The sequence below is a fragment of the Coccinella septempunctata genome, chromosome 3 (assembly GCF_907165205.1).
Source record: "Coccinella septempunctata chromosome 3, icCocSept1.1, whole genome shotgun sequence".
NCBI lineage: Eukaryota > Metazoa > Arthropoda > Insecta > Coleoptera > Coccinellidae > Coccinella > Coccinella septempunctata.
The window spans coordinates 32,351,798-32,369,228 of NC_058191.1; the positions used below are offsets into that span (position 1 = coordinate 32,351,798).

At 36.4% G+C, this 17,431-nt stretch overlaps 1 protein-coding gene across 1 annotated transcript in view; it reads left to right on the forward strand.

Annotated features, from left to right (window-relative positions):
- The first annotated feature begins 559 nt into the window (after positions 1-559).
- The window catches only part of LOC123309151 (protein O-mannosyl-transferase Tmtc3), a 65,512-nt gene continuing 48,640 nt past the window's right edge, over positions 560-17,431 (forward strand). Inside the window, exon 1 of the mRNA XM_044892111.1 lies at positions 560-1,053. Within this exon, the coding sequence (XP_044748046.1) occupies positions 868-1,053 (186 nt within the window). The 5' untranslated portion in view covers positions 560-867. The remainder of the gene's footprint in view (positions 1,054-17,431) is intronic.

Consider the following 17,431-nt stretch of genomic DNA (forward strand, 5'->3'; position numbering starts at 1 on the left):
TCTTATTTCTAGAGGTTGAGACGTTTCACACGTGTAAGTTTTCCACAAATACAGGAAATGAAACAGTTCATATGTTGAATTTGAAACCGAATCTTCTCGTTTTTTCTGAAAGACTATTAAAATAAGGAAAAACTTTCAATACATTTGGTCCTTCTTGACGTTGTTTCGATTCGTGCAGTTTTATTTGGTCCTCTAGACACGGAGCACGGCATTCAAGTGGTTACTCGAAACAAACCTTCAAGAACAATGGTCACTGAAAGTTGACCATCTATACCTGCCTACATATAGTCGATTGTCTGCAGAATTATCTCTCAGCTAATGGCTCTCAATTATATGAGAGATATCCCTTTCAAAACACCCCTCTTCGTTGTCGAATTTCTAGGTAGTTTTCGACGTCGGGCACATTTTAATGTATTCGCTTCGATCTAGTTCGCGCCTGAGCAAAGGCCACTGGATAATAGGTCACGTGAGGCACAGACGCACTACGCCATCACAGCTCTCTAGACCCGATTGAACTCGAAACCGACAATTTCTTCGGCAGTATCGCTTCTGATGCTGCGGTAGCCTCCACGCCGAAGATGATTGTGAATAAAAATTGAATTATCTAGTAGTTCTAACGTTACGTCTGTTATATATTCAAATATATCGGTCGAGATGGAGTAGGATTAATTTGTGTTATGGATGAACAATGTATCTGTTGATTATCCAGTCCAGAGACAAGTTTCAGTGACATCTATTTTAATTGAACTATTGAAACATATTGTATCGACGAAAATCATCATCTGGGTTATTGGATTAGGTCTTCGAGACGATAAAAATTGTCAATTTTTTTAGTCAATTCAATGTGAGGACCTGTAAAGAGTGATTATGGCTCTCAAACACGTTCTAAGTGGTGTGATAATATTGACATGCCTTTTATGTTATTATAACAGTTGTTATTGCGGTTTTGTGTTCGACGATATTAGTGCAATTAAAGACAATAGAGATCTACGCCCGCATTCACCCCTAATTAATATATTCTTCAATGATTTTTGGGGAACACCTATGCATAAGGTAAGAGCAGTAGATGAGAGGGCTTTGGAAAAACTCTTTTGAAAAAATTCAAGAAATATTACTGTTATGCAGACCAAATTGAGGAGATATGATTTTCGTGTTCGTAAGAAGAAACAGGTTGTATCGTTCAAGAAACTAAGAAGATAGGGTTGTCGAATTGAGAAGATAGTGATTATTTGGTGAAAACTCATGAAGATATGATTAAAACCAAAAAGAACACTCTTATTCTTGGATATTTTCACGTCCATAATTGGAACGTCATAAACAAAGTTGAGGGCGAAACATAATAAAGCTTTTACGGCTCCAATTTTCAAGCTGTGCTACATTAGGTCGTAAAACCGAGTTCAGAAGTACCAGCTCCTTGACGACCACATAAGGATACCTGTTTGACAAGTTGGTTTTTGCAATGCAATTAGTGAATTTCGGATGGAAATGCCAATGCGCTTGGAAGAACATTCATATAGACATGAATACCTTTACAAGAAGGTTCCTCGTATGATAATGACAAGATCAAACACCTCAAAATAACTCGTTAGAGTTGAGCTATTGGTATCGTGATTCTCCTTTGCTAAATTATTTTCAAAGGGTGAATTCTTTCATCTTTATAATGAGGAATTCGAAGAATTGTAGACTCAAGTTTTAGAGGTGACATTTTCCAAAAAAACAAATTCGAAAATGAAAGAATATAGCTCATATGATCCGAAACATATGGCTGGCATTTTCAAAAAATGTACTTGAACGAATCCACAGAGTTTAGGATGAATTTTAGCAGTAGTAAATTTGTATGCTGACAACAACGAACAAAGGAGAACAATCGATCAGTTCTTTTTTGTGTCTTTAGGATTCGCAACCTAGATCTTCCAAATGGATTGAGATTGCCAAATGCTCTGAGAGAACATTTAATCAAAATTGAAAAAAGATGTTTTTGAATCTTTTGGACATCAGAGTAAACATTGGCAGTATTGTGGGCATTATGGCAATGCTTGAATGTTTTCAATATCGTTGTTTTTAGCGAATTGATGTTTGATGATGCCGAAGTAATAAGAAACAACGTAATCCGGACATTCAAGTTGTCCCGAGACTTTTCCTTTAATCTCTAGTGGTGAAAGAGAATTAATGAAATGAAAACTGATTGAAAAATAGATGAATATCTGTTTTTCTGTCCAAGATGCAAATTTCTGAGTAGTTGGGGTAATAGGCTGCAGGCTGCAGAAGTATTCATGTATCAATAAAATTGTTACTCTCCTTCTTATTGAGATCGTTTGAGTGTCCAATTTTCATTTTTTCCTTGTGAATTGCAAAAAGTTCGACATCCATTAGAGCTATCAATTATATACAGTAAGGCTTAATAGGATGTAAGATGTGACTTTGACATCTTCAAGATGCTTCCATATTCACAGTATTGAGTATTATGTTTTTTCATCATAGCGGTAGAAAGTTGAAGAAATATGTACATATACATTAACACCATCCTGTTAGGTATATGATCCTTAGTATACATACCACAATACACCCTCAAAGTTCACTGTGGAATCTGATATGGCAGTGCAAGGTTATAATAAACTTTACCTTCACCTTAAGTTACCTTCACCCACCTGAAGATGCTATTGTGATAACGAAACATGTGGCGTAGTTAAGCAACTCATGTTAGTGAACACCAAATGATTCTGTTCGAAGATAAACTTTTTTGTCAAAGATACGTAGGAAATTAGTATTAGACACGAATTAATAACAATTTGACTACGAAATATCTTTCAAATTCGAAAACTCTTGACACACCAGAGGACTATTATTTCCCAGATATGACAATCTCAAAACAGTTTTTTACCTAAGTACCCAAATTCACTCACCATTTATTCGAGTGGCATTGGAAGAAGTCACAAGAAAATATAAGGTTAAGAAAATTCAAAACTTGATCAATCAGCAATCCGATATCACACAACAGACAACAGTGCGTGGATGTTGGTGTATAAAATCGAAAACATCAAAAGGAAACCCGAACCAAATAGTGACATTGCTCCTCCACCTAGGATTTCTCAAAATTTGCTGTTCTTTATTATAAATTTATACATCATCGTGGATATTTTTCGACAGAATTGGGAATTATCTGACAAAGAATTGGGTGTCGATCTTGATTTGATTAGATAACCATTATTCCAATAATTTTTCTCAAGGTTTATCATCGTAGGATTATACAACAATAAAATCGTATTCTGACAGCAGGTTCCACTAAACTTCGAATGTATTCGGTTTCCAGATTAAATTACTTATATTTTCACTTTACTGAATATACCTAAGAAGTAGCAATTGGATATATACGAATATTGAACCTATAAATGCTCCTAATTGAATTATCGATGGAAATGGAAAACAATGTATTCGGATCCGTCAATCAAGCATTGATTTCCCGATAAATACAAGGGCATAAGACACTTAGATGATGATGTTTAGACTTTTCCGAGACTGTGGTATTTCAACGCCTTTAGAAGTTCTGAAAAGAGGGATTCGGAGTGAAATATGTCCACTGTCAGAATGGAAACTGAATGATGGAAATCCTCGAAAATATTCGAATAACCCCGAAGTTAGGAAACCATTTCCCTAGCCCCGAATTCAAATTGACCCGTTTGATTGATGATGAATGACGATGACAGTGAGTGAATGCTCCCAAATAATGTAAATACTGGGCTGTAGCTGGTCTCGAGAGCAATGAGCTCCAGAATAGAAGTTCTTATATGGCAAAAATCAATCTTCCACAGAATAAATTTCGGTCGAACATTTGGCAACTCGGGTGGAAATTTTTGGCACGATACTCAGACTTTCCTCATTCGGTGATTTCACGCTTTTCAGCAAGTGTTTTGCCAACGAATATAATCGTTACTGCATATATCCACTCAGAGCCTTACTGAAAATTACCGAGCTTAAAGAAGTATGAAACGACTAGACTGACATTCATTTGTAATACAAAAATAGACAGCACTAATATCTAAATACAATACAAGTCCAAAAAGAAAATACGAATCAAGTAATGGCTAGATTTTGAAGGACGAGAAAACGAATAATTGGTCTTATTTTAATTTTAATTTTATTTTCTCTGTACATATTTTATTTCGCACATTCATTTTTGTCAATTCATACAGTGCACCGAGCAATGCACTAATCTCCGTATTGAAATATACTCTTTTCACTAATTAGTGACATTGAAAAAATCTAATTCCAGTTGGTAACAGCCCATAAAGTAATTTTTGCATGGGTCAATATAGTACATAACAGTGATTTCTTATCTTGCCGCACTATGTTCGGCAGTGAGGGTTGAATAATACTTACTGAACATCATTTTCTCAGAGGAGTTCCCTCAGAGACCATGAGAGTAAGCAGTTCTGATATAGGGAAAGAACTCTAGGTATAAGATGTCGTCAGATTGGTTAAAAGGCTCGCAGAAGGTTCTGGAGAGATCTTGTGAAGAAGATGCCAGAGGAAGAACTGTCAAAACGTACGGAAACAAAAATCTAGACCCCCAAAGCCACAGAAAGAAATCTGGAACTCGTTGCCACAGGAAAGAAATCGATAAGGGCACAAAGCAGAGAAAGCAGAAGACTATTGGAAATGGAAAGGAAAAGAAGAAGTTAGAACCTAACGAATATTGATATAATCCAATGATTTTTCTATTCGAGAGCAATACGTTTCTTCTCATTTATCGTTCGAATTTATTGCACCAAAAGCCAGTTTACTGGAAAAATCATTACATACAGTTTATGAATTATATTGTCATAACTCCTGCCGACTTAGAAGGGAATGATTAATTGATTTGCAAGTGGAACACCTACCCTTGGATACTATAGTTTTCCATCGACGCAATTTCAAATTCAAATATGGGGAGTCTGGGAGAGTTGAACCCCTTTTCACTCTGAATCCACTTAAGTTGTATCTATAAATGGTAGCAACTCATTTTTTTGCTTGAAGTTATCATGCCCAAATAGGTAACGATAGATAAATGTAGAGTGATGGTGAGATTAACATTTTGAGTACAGCAATTCTTTTTTACGAACCGAAAATTGGCTCATGTCTCCCTAACCCATGGGAGCGAGCATGGGAGAGTTGAACAGGGGGCGAGAGAGACTTGACCATAAGTTTGTTTATCAGGAAAAACATTGAAAGAAAACAATTTCCAATGACCAACGATTGTCTATGTCAAGGTTTTTATTATCAGATGTATCAGCTTATGAAATACATATTTTCTATTTTAGAATCACTCTCCCTTATTTCCGCGATGTTTTTTACTTTTTTGAACCTTTGTATATTTTTTTATATTTATTTCTATAATTCAATTTTCTTTTTTTGAATCAAACTATTATGTGAGAGCTCAGTGAGGGAAACTTGGACCACTTCGAGGACCACTTATTATATCTCCAGACCATAGCATGGGTCAACTCTCCCGCAATCCCTTTTAGTCTATTCAACAGATGTTTTCTTGAAACTTTTACAACTACTATGAAAAATGCTCATCGTTTGTAAAAAAATATTAATCAATGAATGCAACAAAACTAAATAACACCAAGCACCTTTTGAACTTTTCAGAGAGTGCAACAAACAAAAATTATTCAATTTCTTACTTCCTAACAACAAAATCAAGGTCAACCCTCTCACTTCCGAACTGTTATGATGACAGCCAAAATGGAGCCTCTACTAGTTGTGCCTTGTTACGAGTATGTCGCAAGCTATTCATGATACCGGCAGCGCGAAATTTGAATTGAAATATTTGAGGTGGTTCAAGTCTCCTACCTGATCAAGTCTACCGGACTCCCCCTATGTGAAATTTATCAATAAAAGATGAGTAAATAGTTCTTATTCCTTATAAAATTTCAGAATGAATTAAATCTTTCATATTCGTCATGGGGGTCCTACGGTATAAAAAATTCTTTCATCATATAGGGAGTGATCTCCATAAGCAATAATAGGAAATAATTGGGCAAAATGCATATTACATCCTTCTAGTTGTATCCAACCAGAATGTAAATATTTATGGGTGGTTGGATGTCATGATGGGATTAACATATACTTCCACCCTCGTTGTAGGGTGCTTCTGAAAAAAATAAGGGGCAGCGTTAGGATATAGGGGTTCCCGAACATCCCCACATAATATAATTGGTTCTGAGTAGGAGTTTGGAACTTCGTACCACGTTCAGATTTATGGCTCTGTTTGGAAAAGCTTTCTATACTGATGGGGCGAGGGTCCTTGTGACTTCTGACCTGAAAAGTATAATGGCCTCCCCTCTGTGCAGCCCTATTTCATCGAACAATTTCCTAAATTGAATGAGGCCGCGATATGAAAATGTCGAATATTGTATTTTTCTGATGGCTAGTCAAGTGGACTTGATTCTATGTATTCCACTCATAGTATGATGAGCTAACGACAAATTTCGTCCTGTGATTTTCAGTAAATAAATCATAAGCAGAGGGCCATCAGCCTGAAGTGGTAAATATAGCTCACCACATAACGTGGTGGAAAAATGAAACATGAAGCGCTCTTTGAGTTTCAACTAAATGCTGACATCTAGATATCGACAAAAGATCTATTGAAAGTATTCATACTTTTGTCTGTTGACCTATAGTGACTAAGGAATTGACAAAGAGGATATATTCTTCGCCAAAAATACCTTATACTCAGCAAGCGAATTTTCTTGCAACATCCCCTGACAAATCGAGAAAGGAACGCTTATTTTTGAAGAAAAAGAACGAAGAAAGCGTTAAAAAAAAAACACCACAGTTGGTTATACGCTTTCCTATACATAACTATCGATTGCTTTATTTCGTGAAGAATATTTGTGATCCGAGATTGCACTTGCACCTATTTTCATTTGGTTTAGATGAATGTTCCCTTTTTGAGTTGACTTTGGAAACGATTAATCTTTATGAGAAACTGGCAACGTTTTTTGAGAAGCGAGACATAGGTTGTGGTAAACCGAGAAAAACCAACAGTAAAATCAACAGTGGATTATTCAAACACGCTTTCAATGTTGCCATGTGTGTCTCGTATAATATCAGCGATCAAAATCCATCAAACTCTAATATAACAGCTCACGAAGATACGTTTCCTCCACGACCTCGGTTATTACTGATAAGGGCAATAATTTGTTCGCAAGCAATAGCGTGACAAGGATAAGCTGAAGGATCGACAACTACGTGTAGTTGTTTCACAGGGGTCACGCCCATCCTCGTGCTAGACTGGACTTACATACTTTTCATACGCTCAAGGGAAAGTCCTGGGCAATATCGCAAAGGATTATCGATATTTTATAGCTCCCGTTGAGAGCATTCACGTTATTCTTCTTTGTATGGCAACAATAAGCGGTGTTTCCATTCTTTATGAGAACGGCTCGCCGTTGAATGGGGGCCAAGAAAAACATCTGGACAATGCGATTCTTCTATCTGCCCCACTCGCTGTGTTGAGTTGGGTGAAATAGAGAAAGTTGGTTTAATCTTGATATAGTAGAGTAGGTGTATGCCATGAGAGAATAAAAACGGGAATTGAAAAACTCGTACACTCAAAAGTCATAGAATTGATTCAATTCTCTATCGAAGCTTGATATGAAGTCAGGTTGAGGGATTCAAGACAATAAGAAGGAAACTCGGTGTCTTATCTCTATCTGTGTTTAGACCCTGATTGGGTTCTTCTACAGGACTCTTTGAACTATGAAGTGTTACCTTGCATTACAAACATATGAATTACAAAAAAAAACTATCAAAATGCAGAGGAAAAAAAAATTATAAAGATTTTTCGAAAACATCGACAGACGGTGCTGAAAACACTAACTTGTAAAAACAGTTCTTTCCTCGATTCTTGCACTCTGTGTTTAGGTATGTTTTTCGTCATTCCTATGTTTTGAACTGTAAGATCAGCTTTTGCAATTTGAGAGTCCTCAAAAAAATATCAACCAGGGTCGGAAAGTTGTCTTATGGAATAGAAGAGGGATGAGAAAATTCAGTTTTTAGTTCGATACAAACATTTTCTTATACCCCCCAATCCTCAATAAGCATTTTTATTTTATTGAATTATATTTTATTGTATTATTGCAATTTCATTTTTAACAAGTAGGTAATTAAACAGTAACGATTATCAATGAACGCTATGGATCGTGCATTTTGACTGCTCCTTTCCAAAATATCTGATGCATTGAACAACTCTCGGAAACTTCACCATCGAAACTTGTTGTAAAGGCTCAAATACTCATTATACAAAGCTGTCGTCTTTTATAAAAGTCGTATTTTGTGTCACTTTTCCGCAGTAGTAGAGAAAGTTGAAATTATATCCACATTTTACAATAAATCAACCAATGCAATGAAATTACTGAACAGATAGGTAAAATAAAAACAAGGTAGAAAGTGACAAAAATAAGGTCTTTTGCAGAAAAAAATCTCTTGTTCTATTTCCGTTCCACCATTTAGTTGTCATTGGAAAGTCAAATCAACGTTGAAATTCCACAAAGGTTTCAAACTTTTAACGGTTTGAAATTCTTGAAATGCACTCCAGAAAAATTTCCCTTTTAACACCCATTGTTAGTGTCATTATTTTTACTGACGTATTGTCAATATATCACTCTTTTTGTATAGTTGATTAGTCGGTTAATTATAAACAAACGTTCTCTTTTGTTTGATTTGGAAATCAGTTTATTCATATATGTATAAAATAGATTTTTCCCAAAAATTAACAAATGAATGAATGATATATTAATTACATAGGTCAGTTTTCGAGGTAATCGGATGAGACTGTCAATAGAAAAATTAATAGATGCAACAATGAACTGGATCCAAACATATAGCGGTGTTTGTTTTATATGAATTCGATAAATAAAAGTTTTAATGAATATTCTGCTGGCTCAGTTGGTGATTATGCACAATTCTAAAAATACTGCAAATTTCATATAAAATTTAATAGCCTTCACAGATCTAATAATATCCTCATTTCAAAAGTTCATGGATCAAGATTGCCCAGTCAGGGAGTAGAATCTAGATTTCGATCTGGTACATCCTGCATGCTTCAAAATTGAAATTGAAATGAAAATACCTAAACAAGTCACTTAAACAAGCCTTTTGACTACTGAGCCAAGAAAGCAGCCTGACATAGTAAGATTGAAAATTAGATTTTCCATTTCTTGAGCTAGTTGAGTAAAAGCAGAATATCCTTCCCCAATTTTGTGTCCGTGAAATAAGAGATTACAAAATTTCGAGGTAGGTTACAATTTTTCAAACGATGGTTCATTGTTAGAAGAAAGCTGCTGTAGAAAAGGGGTATTAGAGGGTTCTAGCATCTCACCAATATAACCTCTAATATTAGCTAAGAGGAAATAGGAATAGGATCCCCATATTTCTTTTGAAAGAAGGCCTCGCAATAAGAAATTAAAAATTTCAAGTCCTCAACTTCACCTTATAACTCCTCATCTTTGTCAAAGTGACTAAGGATCTAGTGCAGCAGGTACAAAAGTTGCTGAAAATATTTCATTACACAAAACCTCCTGTTGCTTAGGGGTTACAATACCCTGTATTTTCTTAAGCTTATTTGTGATGACGCCTTTTAGCGCAACACCATTCGTTTGAATATTTGAAAAACTGGCTGCGGGTTTCATAAAACTTTGATTGTCCGATCAACGATTTGACAGTACCTCTATTTCTCGAACCAAATCACTGAAACCTTTCCATTTCTGAATATATTGAAGAAGTAGTAATTGAGAATAATTGAATGAACGTATGAACATCATAATTTGATGCGAGAATGATATTCTGAATGACCATGACTGAATTATTCGTCAATCAAGTGTTGATTCCCCGATCAAGCTTTATGAAACCCGGGGTAGGTTTTTCGAAGTAAAATGTTTTATTACTACTCCGTTTCATTCTTAGGGCTACCAACATATTACCGGAAAGTTCCTACCTTTATTTGGCTTTCATTTTAATATCGAAAACCGTTTCTAACATTTTGAAACTCCAATAAATGAATAATTTACACAGAATACAATCTACCAGTGAACCAGAATACATCGTGAAATACCGTATCCTTGACCAATTTCGCAAGCCACGAATTCATCTTGGAGAAGGAGCGACTAATTATTATTCGTTCCAGATACTTCCACTCTCATCTATCAGCTAGTGCATGCTGATTCAATTTCCGAAACCTTCTATTAATCTTGCAGAACGAAGTCGTTTTTCCTACAAATTACCTTTTCTCGTATGTGGCTACCCCAGAAGATTTTGATGAAACCAAACTGAATAATGTCTATTAGGTTAGATGTGAAGAGGGTAAACAAGACCGAAAAGTTACAAGGGACTAAGGACTCCGAGGAACTGACAAATCGTCAGGAATACCCCGATTCTTCCCTTGATTATTCGGTGTCCTTTCGATGCTGTTTGGTAATTGTCTAGTCTCACGCAGACTCTTTCTTCCGAAATCAGATTTGTGGTGACTTAAGAAAAAAATGCGTAGAAGTATTAAGGGCTCTTATGTGAGAGTGAGGTCAAGGCAAAGCTGGATTTTGGTACAGGTCACTAATGTCATGAATAGTTTGTCAAAATTCTCTATCCATTCCGCTTGTGCGTTGTTTTTTATCCGATGTAAAAGGTCATAGAAAAACAAACGAAAGAAATATTTTAGATCGTAAAATACTGTACAGAAAATGTATCGATATTTTGTATGTATTCTCGATCTATAGAGGTACAATATTATATTTATATACACTGCGCAAAAAAATTAACGCACATTCTGAAAATCTCAATTTTAATGAAAGTTAACTCTACATTGACTTTATAACTTATTTTTTATGTTCTCTCGGGAAGGTTTTGAACGAAACAAGACACATTAAATGGAAGAAAAATTCAGGATTTCACCGAATCTCATGTGAAAGAAGAGAAATGAACAATTTTCAAAATACTGAAATGCTGATAAGTGATTTAATACTTGGTATTTCCACCCCTTGCGTTTATTACAGCTCGGCAACGACGAGTCATACTCAAAATGAGTGATCTCGAAATGTTCTGATCTAATCCTTCCCAGATTTCTCCGAGTTGTCTTCCTAAGTCATTAAAAGTAGCTGGATGAATTTCTGAACTTCTCAGCCTTCTATTGAGGTTGTCCCAAACCTGTTCAATCAGATTGAGATCTGGACTTCTGGCTGGCCATTCCATTCGAGAGACTTCAACCTCTTCAAGGTACTCCTGAACGATGCGCGGACGATGGGGTCTGGCATTATCGTCCATAAAAATGAAATTTTCACCAATGTATGGGGCAAATGGCACTACATGCTCTTCAAGAATGTTCCTTATATACTTATCAGCATTCATAGCTCCATTATCAACAACCACTAGGTCTGTGCGAGCAGTCAAAGATATTCCACCCAATACCATAATCGATCCTCCCCCGAAACCAGTAGTATTCAGGAAATTGCACTGAGCATATCTTTCATGTGGACGTCTGTATACAAGGGAACGTCGATCACAATGGTAGAGGCAGAATGTAGACTCATCTGTGAAGAGAACTCTTTCCCAATCGGCCTCTTTTCAATGGATATGCTCTCTCGTAAAATCCAAACGCGCCTTTCGATGGCTGGGGTAAGAGCTGGGCCTCTTGCCGCGACACGAGGCCTTAAATCATATTCTCTGAGGCGATTTCCTATTGTCTGAGTGCTAAATTGCACCTCATGAGTTTGCTCAAGCTGAATTTGAAGGAGGCGAGCGGTTGCAAACCGTTGTCTCAACGAAGAAACTCTCAAGTAACGTTCTTGAATGGCATTTGGTACCCGTGGTCTACCCTGTCCTGGTCTTCGGACATTCATACCTCTCTCCCTGAATCGTTGCAACATTCTGGACACAGTTGTATGGAAAACTCCAAACCTTCCTACAATTCTTGTGTATGTCCACCCTTCTTCTCGCAAAACTACCGCTTGGGCATATTCCTCTTGCGTTTTTCGCGTTGCATAGCGATCGAGTGTAGAAAATCAAACGAAAAAAAAACTATTGATCACTAGAATTGATCGAGAACAACTGATTTTAGAATGGAGCCAATACATTCAAAATCTGATAATATCTTCTTTTTTTATTTTTGCTGGGAAAAAACATCTTTATTGAAGAAAACCGTTGAAAGTGGATAACATATGCATGCATAATTCTGATAAAAATAATTATCATTGAGAACACCTCCACTTGTAGAATGAATTTGAGATTTCCATAATGTGCGTTAATTTTTTTGCGCAGTGTTTTTGGATAAGTCTGAATTTGAACAAATAACACCTTAGAAAGCCAACGTAATATGTATCTATATTCTATACTCGATTCTATATAATCGAAATCAGATAGGTACAATACAAATTCACATTTCCCAAAGATGCACAGAAATTAAAAGGAAAACTTGTTAAAAATTCAATAGTGGAAACGACACTTTCAATATAAACATGTGACCGTAATTTATGTATTCTCACCCTTATATACCCACAACTATACTATTGTGGCGTCCTACTCTGAGACCCTTTTTTCGTGGCGTATTTCTCCTCCCTTAACGAACCCTACTGGTGTCGCAGAGATTTTGATGATTTTAAGGCTCTACCGCCGAATTCCACGAACCTCGACAAAAAAGCAACAGCAATAAAATTACTCCGAATCTGGCGGTAGTTCCCTGAATATGACCCCAGAGTGTGTTATTGAACCCCGGGGAGGCACACAGTACAGTTCCATTCTTGATCAGATAAGTCAAGTGAGTCAGGGTTTTATGGCTGAAAGAACTCAGAAAAAGTTGGCTCCCCTAACATATCAGGAATTCCTGCAATCTCGTAGCTGAAATGAATGCTCGTGTTCCCTTAAAATGCCCTGAAAAATGCTGCAAATGTAAATTAGAAAAACTGAACTCCGAACCAGAATAGAGTGGTCTAAATATACTACAAAAATATTAGATCCATTTATTTATAGGTCAAAGATAAGATATCTCACTGAGTTAATATTTGGTCCAAATTATACTCAGAAGATTAAGGTAAACATTTTCATGGAAACTACTTTATCTGGGCGAATGAAACGAAAAGATGACTAAATTTGTTGAGAAAAAGTGCTCATGAACATAAAAAAGAAGTAACAAGTTTCATTTTCAAATAGTTTTTCAACTACTTTTTATTTTTTATGCTTATATTCGTTTCGATTCATCGATAAAATAAATGAAAATTTGAACTGGAGATTTTCAAAAATATTAATCAACCACCCTCTTGATACAAAAAGCAAGTCTAAATTTTTTATCGATAAATCTATCTGAATTTATTATTCTCTTATCAAAATCAAAATTCGTGTTGACCCATGTAATATACGGAAAATTTAATTAAGATGAAAGAGGAGTCTAGAGTTCACTCAGAACATAGATACATGGAATGGAAAATAAACATTCCAAAGACTGCAGTGAGATAGTTGCTTAGTGTTGCCAATCACAATTGAGACAGTTGATTCGGACATCATTGGCGCATCAATTTTCAATACGAATAGACAGGACGCATGTGAATTTTTCAATTCAACTGACTTATGGATCAGTTGCCTGGGGTTTCGCGGCAAAGAGCCATATCAAAAGAATTCAGGCCACTGAAAACAAGCTGCTACGATGTGCAATAAATGCACCTTCGTTTGTCAGGAATAGACAGATTTATAGGGACCTAAAATCTGAAACCATAACGGAATTCATGAACAGAAAATCAAAGAAACTATTCGAAACAGCGAAAAACCATCCGAATCAAGAACTCAGGAGACTAATGGACTACGACCCAGAAGAAGACAAAAGGAGAATGCGAATTTACCGAAGGAGACCAAGAGATCAATTAAAAAGACATTAAAATAACAGCAGAAACTTATTAAAAAATTCAATAAAGAGTTAATCCAATTGAGGATAAACACATAAATCCCAGCACGATAGTGTGCGAGAAGAAAACCGACTAAGAGATGAACGGTTTATAGGCAAATGCCCGGAACCAAAATTCAAGAAGCAGTTAAGGGTTTTTAGTGGGTCTCGAGCTCAGGAGAGTGAGAAACCCTACACTTGTTCCCCCTCAGGAGAGGGTTGTTCGTCTGACTTGCAGATTTTCCCCCTGCTACACCAAAAAAAAAATATTTCAATAAGACACCACTGCCTTAGTGTCGCTTTAGACAGAGAAACATCGAATGTGTGGTCTACAAACAATTCATTCGTAGCACTGAATGGCTATTCCATGTATCTATGTTCTAAGGGAGTTCAAGGAAAACAGTACATTATTCGATATAATTAACTCTACCATAACGTTTGAGCTGATGAGGACCATAGATAGTAGAAATCTAACTTCTCGATCTGAAATGGTGACGTGGGAAACCTGATAGGGGTATAAAAATAGTTTTTCAATTTTGCTGAAACGAATTGAGCTTTCACTTCGAGAAAATTTGATTCAATCCAAACGAATTTCATGGTTTAGTTGAATATAAATCTTGAAACATAGTGATTGAACCGTATACTGTATCAAAAAACTAAGATAAATTATTAACAATAAAAACCCGGAAATGAATTTGACTTGTTCGAATAAAATGAATCATAATGAAAAAAGTAAAAGAGGATGAGGTATTTTCTTCGTTCCATCTGTTTTGAATTTTTACCCAGATCCAAATTATCATCAGTTAACTGTTGGGGGAAAGGTTGGTGTACTCTATTCGATACAGCCTGTATATCAATAGATGTTGAACAGAATGTTGGATGTTTTTTTTATGTTTTTTCATTAGTAATTATTGTTTAGATCTCAGTGAACATTGTGAATCGAAGTGAAATTATTAACTGTTTAAATGAGTCGGAGTTTTCTTAGCGAATACGCGTTGAATTCTTTCTTTGTACATATTCCCGGCACCTTTCTGCTTCGGCATCCCTCAGGAAGACTTTCACCGAATTTCATTACAACATCAAGGGCGACTGCATGTGGAATTCTATGCTAAACTGTAGAACCGCGGAGAATAAGAAATAAATGTTCCGGAATATTCTGCGTTCTCTGAAAATTCCTCTTTGAAGTTCATTCAAGAGTAGCTGCAGATAATCTGAAGTAACCTAGAGCAATCTGAGAACTGTTCTTGTCGAGAAAGCCGGAATGGGTGTAGTTTGGATAGGAGGCGATGAATATAAATAGGGGAGAGTTCCTTTGAATTGGACAGCCCATGAACCGGACGCTACAGTTTTCTGCTACACTCGATAGCAATTTAGCATCCTTTACGTACATCCTATTTTCGCAACATCGATCGAGATCTCTTGGAAAATGGCTGACCCTGTGGCTCGCACCTTGTTGCGAAAATGAGATTTACGTAAAGGATGCTAAATTACTATCGAGTGTAGTAGAAAACTGTAGCGTCCGGTTCATGGGCTGTCCAATTCAAAGGAACTCTCCCCTACATTCACGTCAATAATGGAAGAACAATTCAGCATCATTGATGTTATCTAAATCCCTGTTCAGTTTTTTTCAAGGTTTCTCTGCGCGAGAAAAGCGCGGAAAGTTATGAAAAGTGGCCTAACAACGACATTATTAGGGTAAAAACTAAGGATTACTTTCAGCAACTCGATTTTAAGGCAAAGCAATGAATATACGAGGATTTATTGATATCTAGTTAGCCTGGACCAGTTCCATGAATAAAAAAATATTGCTTTACCATAGCAACGAACAATAACTCATTAGAAGTGTCATTGTGAAGTTTGAGGTCAAAAAAGTAAACCAGAGTTACGCAATAAATGAAAAGAAAGGAGATGTCCACCGAAATTGTGAAAAACGAAAAATTGGAGTATCGAGCCATCAACAAGTACCTGTATTTAAGAGATGAGCACATTTACGAAAATATGCTTAATACCCTTGGTGATCAATGTCCTCCGTATGCGACCGTGAAAAATTTGACTGCAATCGTCAGAAGAGGTAAATTTTCCATTGAAGATGATGTAGTTTACGACATGATTTTATCCCACCGTCGAATTCAGCTGAAACGGATATCTGAAGCACTGAATATTTCAAACTAACGCGTTCATCATATATTTCACGTCAATTTGGACATGAGAAATATTGCTGCAAAATGGATTCCCAAATGCTTGAATATCGACCAAAAGCGTGCAAGGGTAGAACATCGCGTTCGATTTGAAAACAATGTAGACTTCTTAAACCGAATTGTTACTATGGATGAGAGTTGGGTGCATTTCAACGATCCAGAAAGAAAGAAACAATCAATGGAATGGCAACACTCTGGTTCTCCAAGACCTAAGAAGTTTCTTGTCCAAAAATCTGCTGGAAAAGTTCTGGCTTCGGTTTTTTAGGATTGCCATGGAGTAATCATGATTTAGTTTTTGGATAAGGGTAGAACAATAACCGGAGATTACTATTCGACATTACTGACCACTTTACGGGAAAAAATTGAAGAGAAAAGACGCGGAAAGCTATCCACAGGTATTTTTTTTTGTACGACAACGCCCCTGCACACATGTTGCCATACAAAAATTCGTGATTCAGGATTTGAATTACTAGAACACCCCCCTTATTCACCAGATTTGGCTCCATCCGACTATCATCTCTTTTCTCAATTGCAAAAAAGTTTAAAAGGTCGTAAATTTTCTTTCAACGAGGAGGTAATGAAAGCTGTGGAGGTCTGGTTTGCCAAGCAAGAAGAAACATTTTTTTTTGAAAGGTCTTGAGACGTTGCAGGTTCGCTGTAATAAATTTATCCAACCAAGAGGAGATTATGTTGAGTAATAAAATATTTGGACATTGAAATTTTGTTTGGTTCTATAGTAGGCTTAGAATTTCAACATAGAATAGAATATTGTTTATTTGACCAATTTACAAAATTTGGCAGTGATGCTTTTTCTTAAACAAAATAAAATATATCATTCTCTCTTTCACATTAATGTAAATAAACAAAACGAAAAACTTCCACAAAGGCTTTGCCAGTGTGTGGGATCAATTTCCTTCCACTGAATAATCAAGCAACAGCAATGACCGTCCATCCAACCAGAATCAAACCCCATTGTAGACAGAAGCACATCCACTCACTCCATCAGGCAGCTGATAGATAACATTCCGAGGTCGCTCCCTAAGAAATATTTTCGTCCGAACAACAATGAGTCTCCTAGTCTTCGAACTTCTTATCTCCCATGGCAAAACATTAAATAATCTATTTCCCAGATATTCGAGCCCACAGTGCTGGAGAAAAAGGCTGTGTAACACATCTGGTCTGATATATCCTCGTAAACGAAACATGGTCTTGCAAAACTATGTCAATGTTAAATTGGAGAAAGGACCATCATTTTTGAAACATCAAGGCAGCCGCTTGAAGTTTCCAACATCAAAGAAGCCGTCAGGCCACCCTGGTGACATCGAAAGAG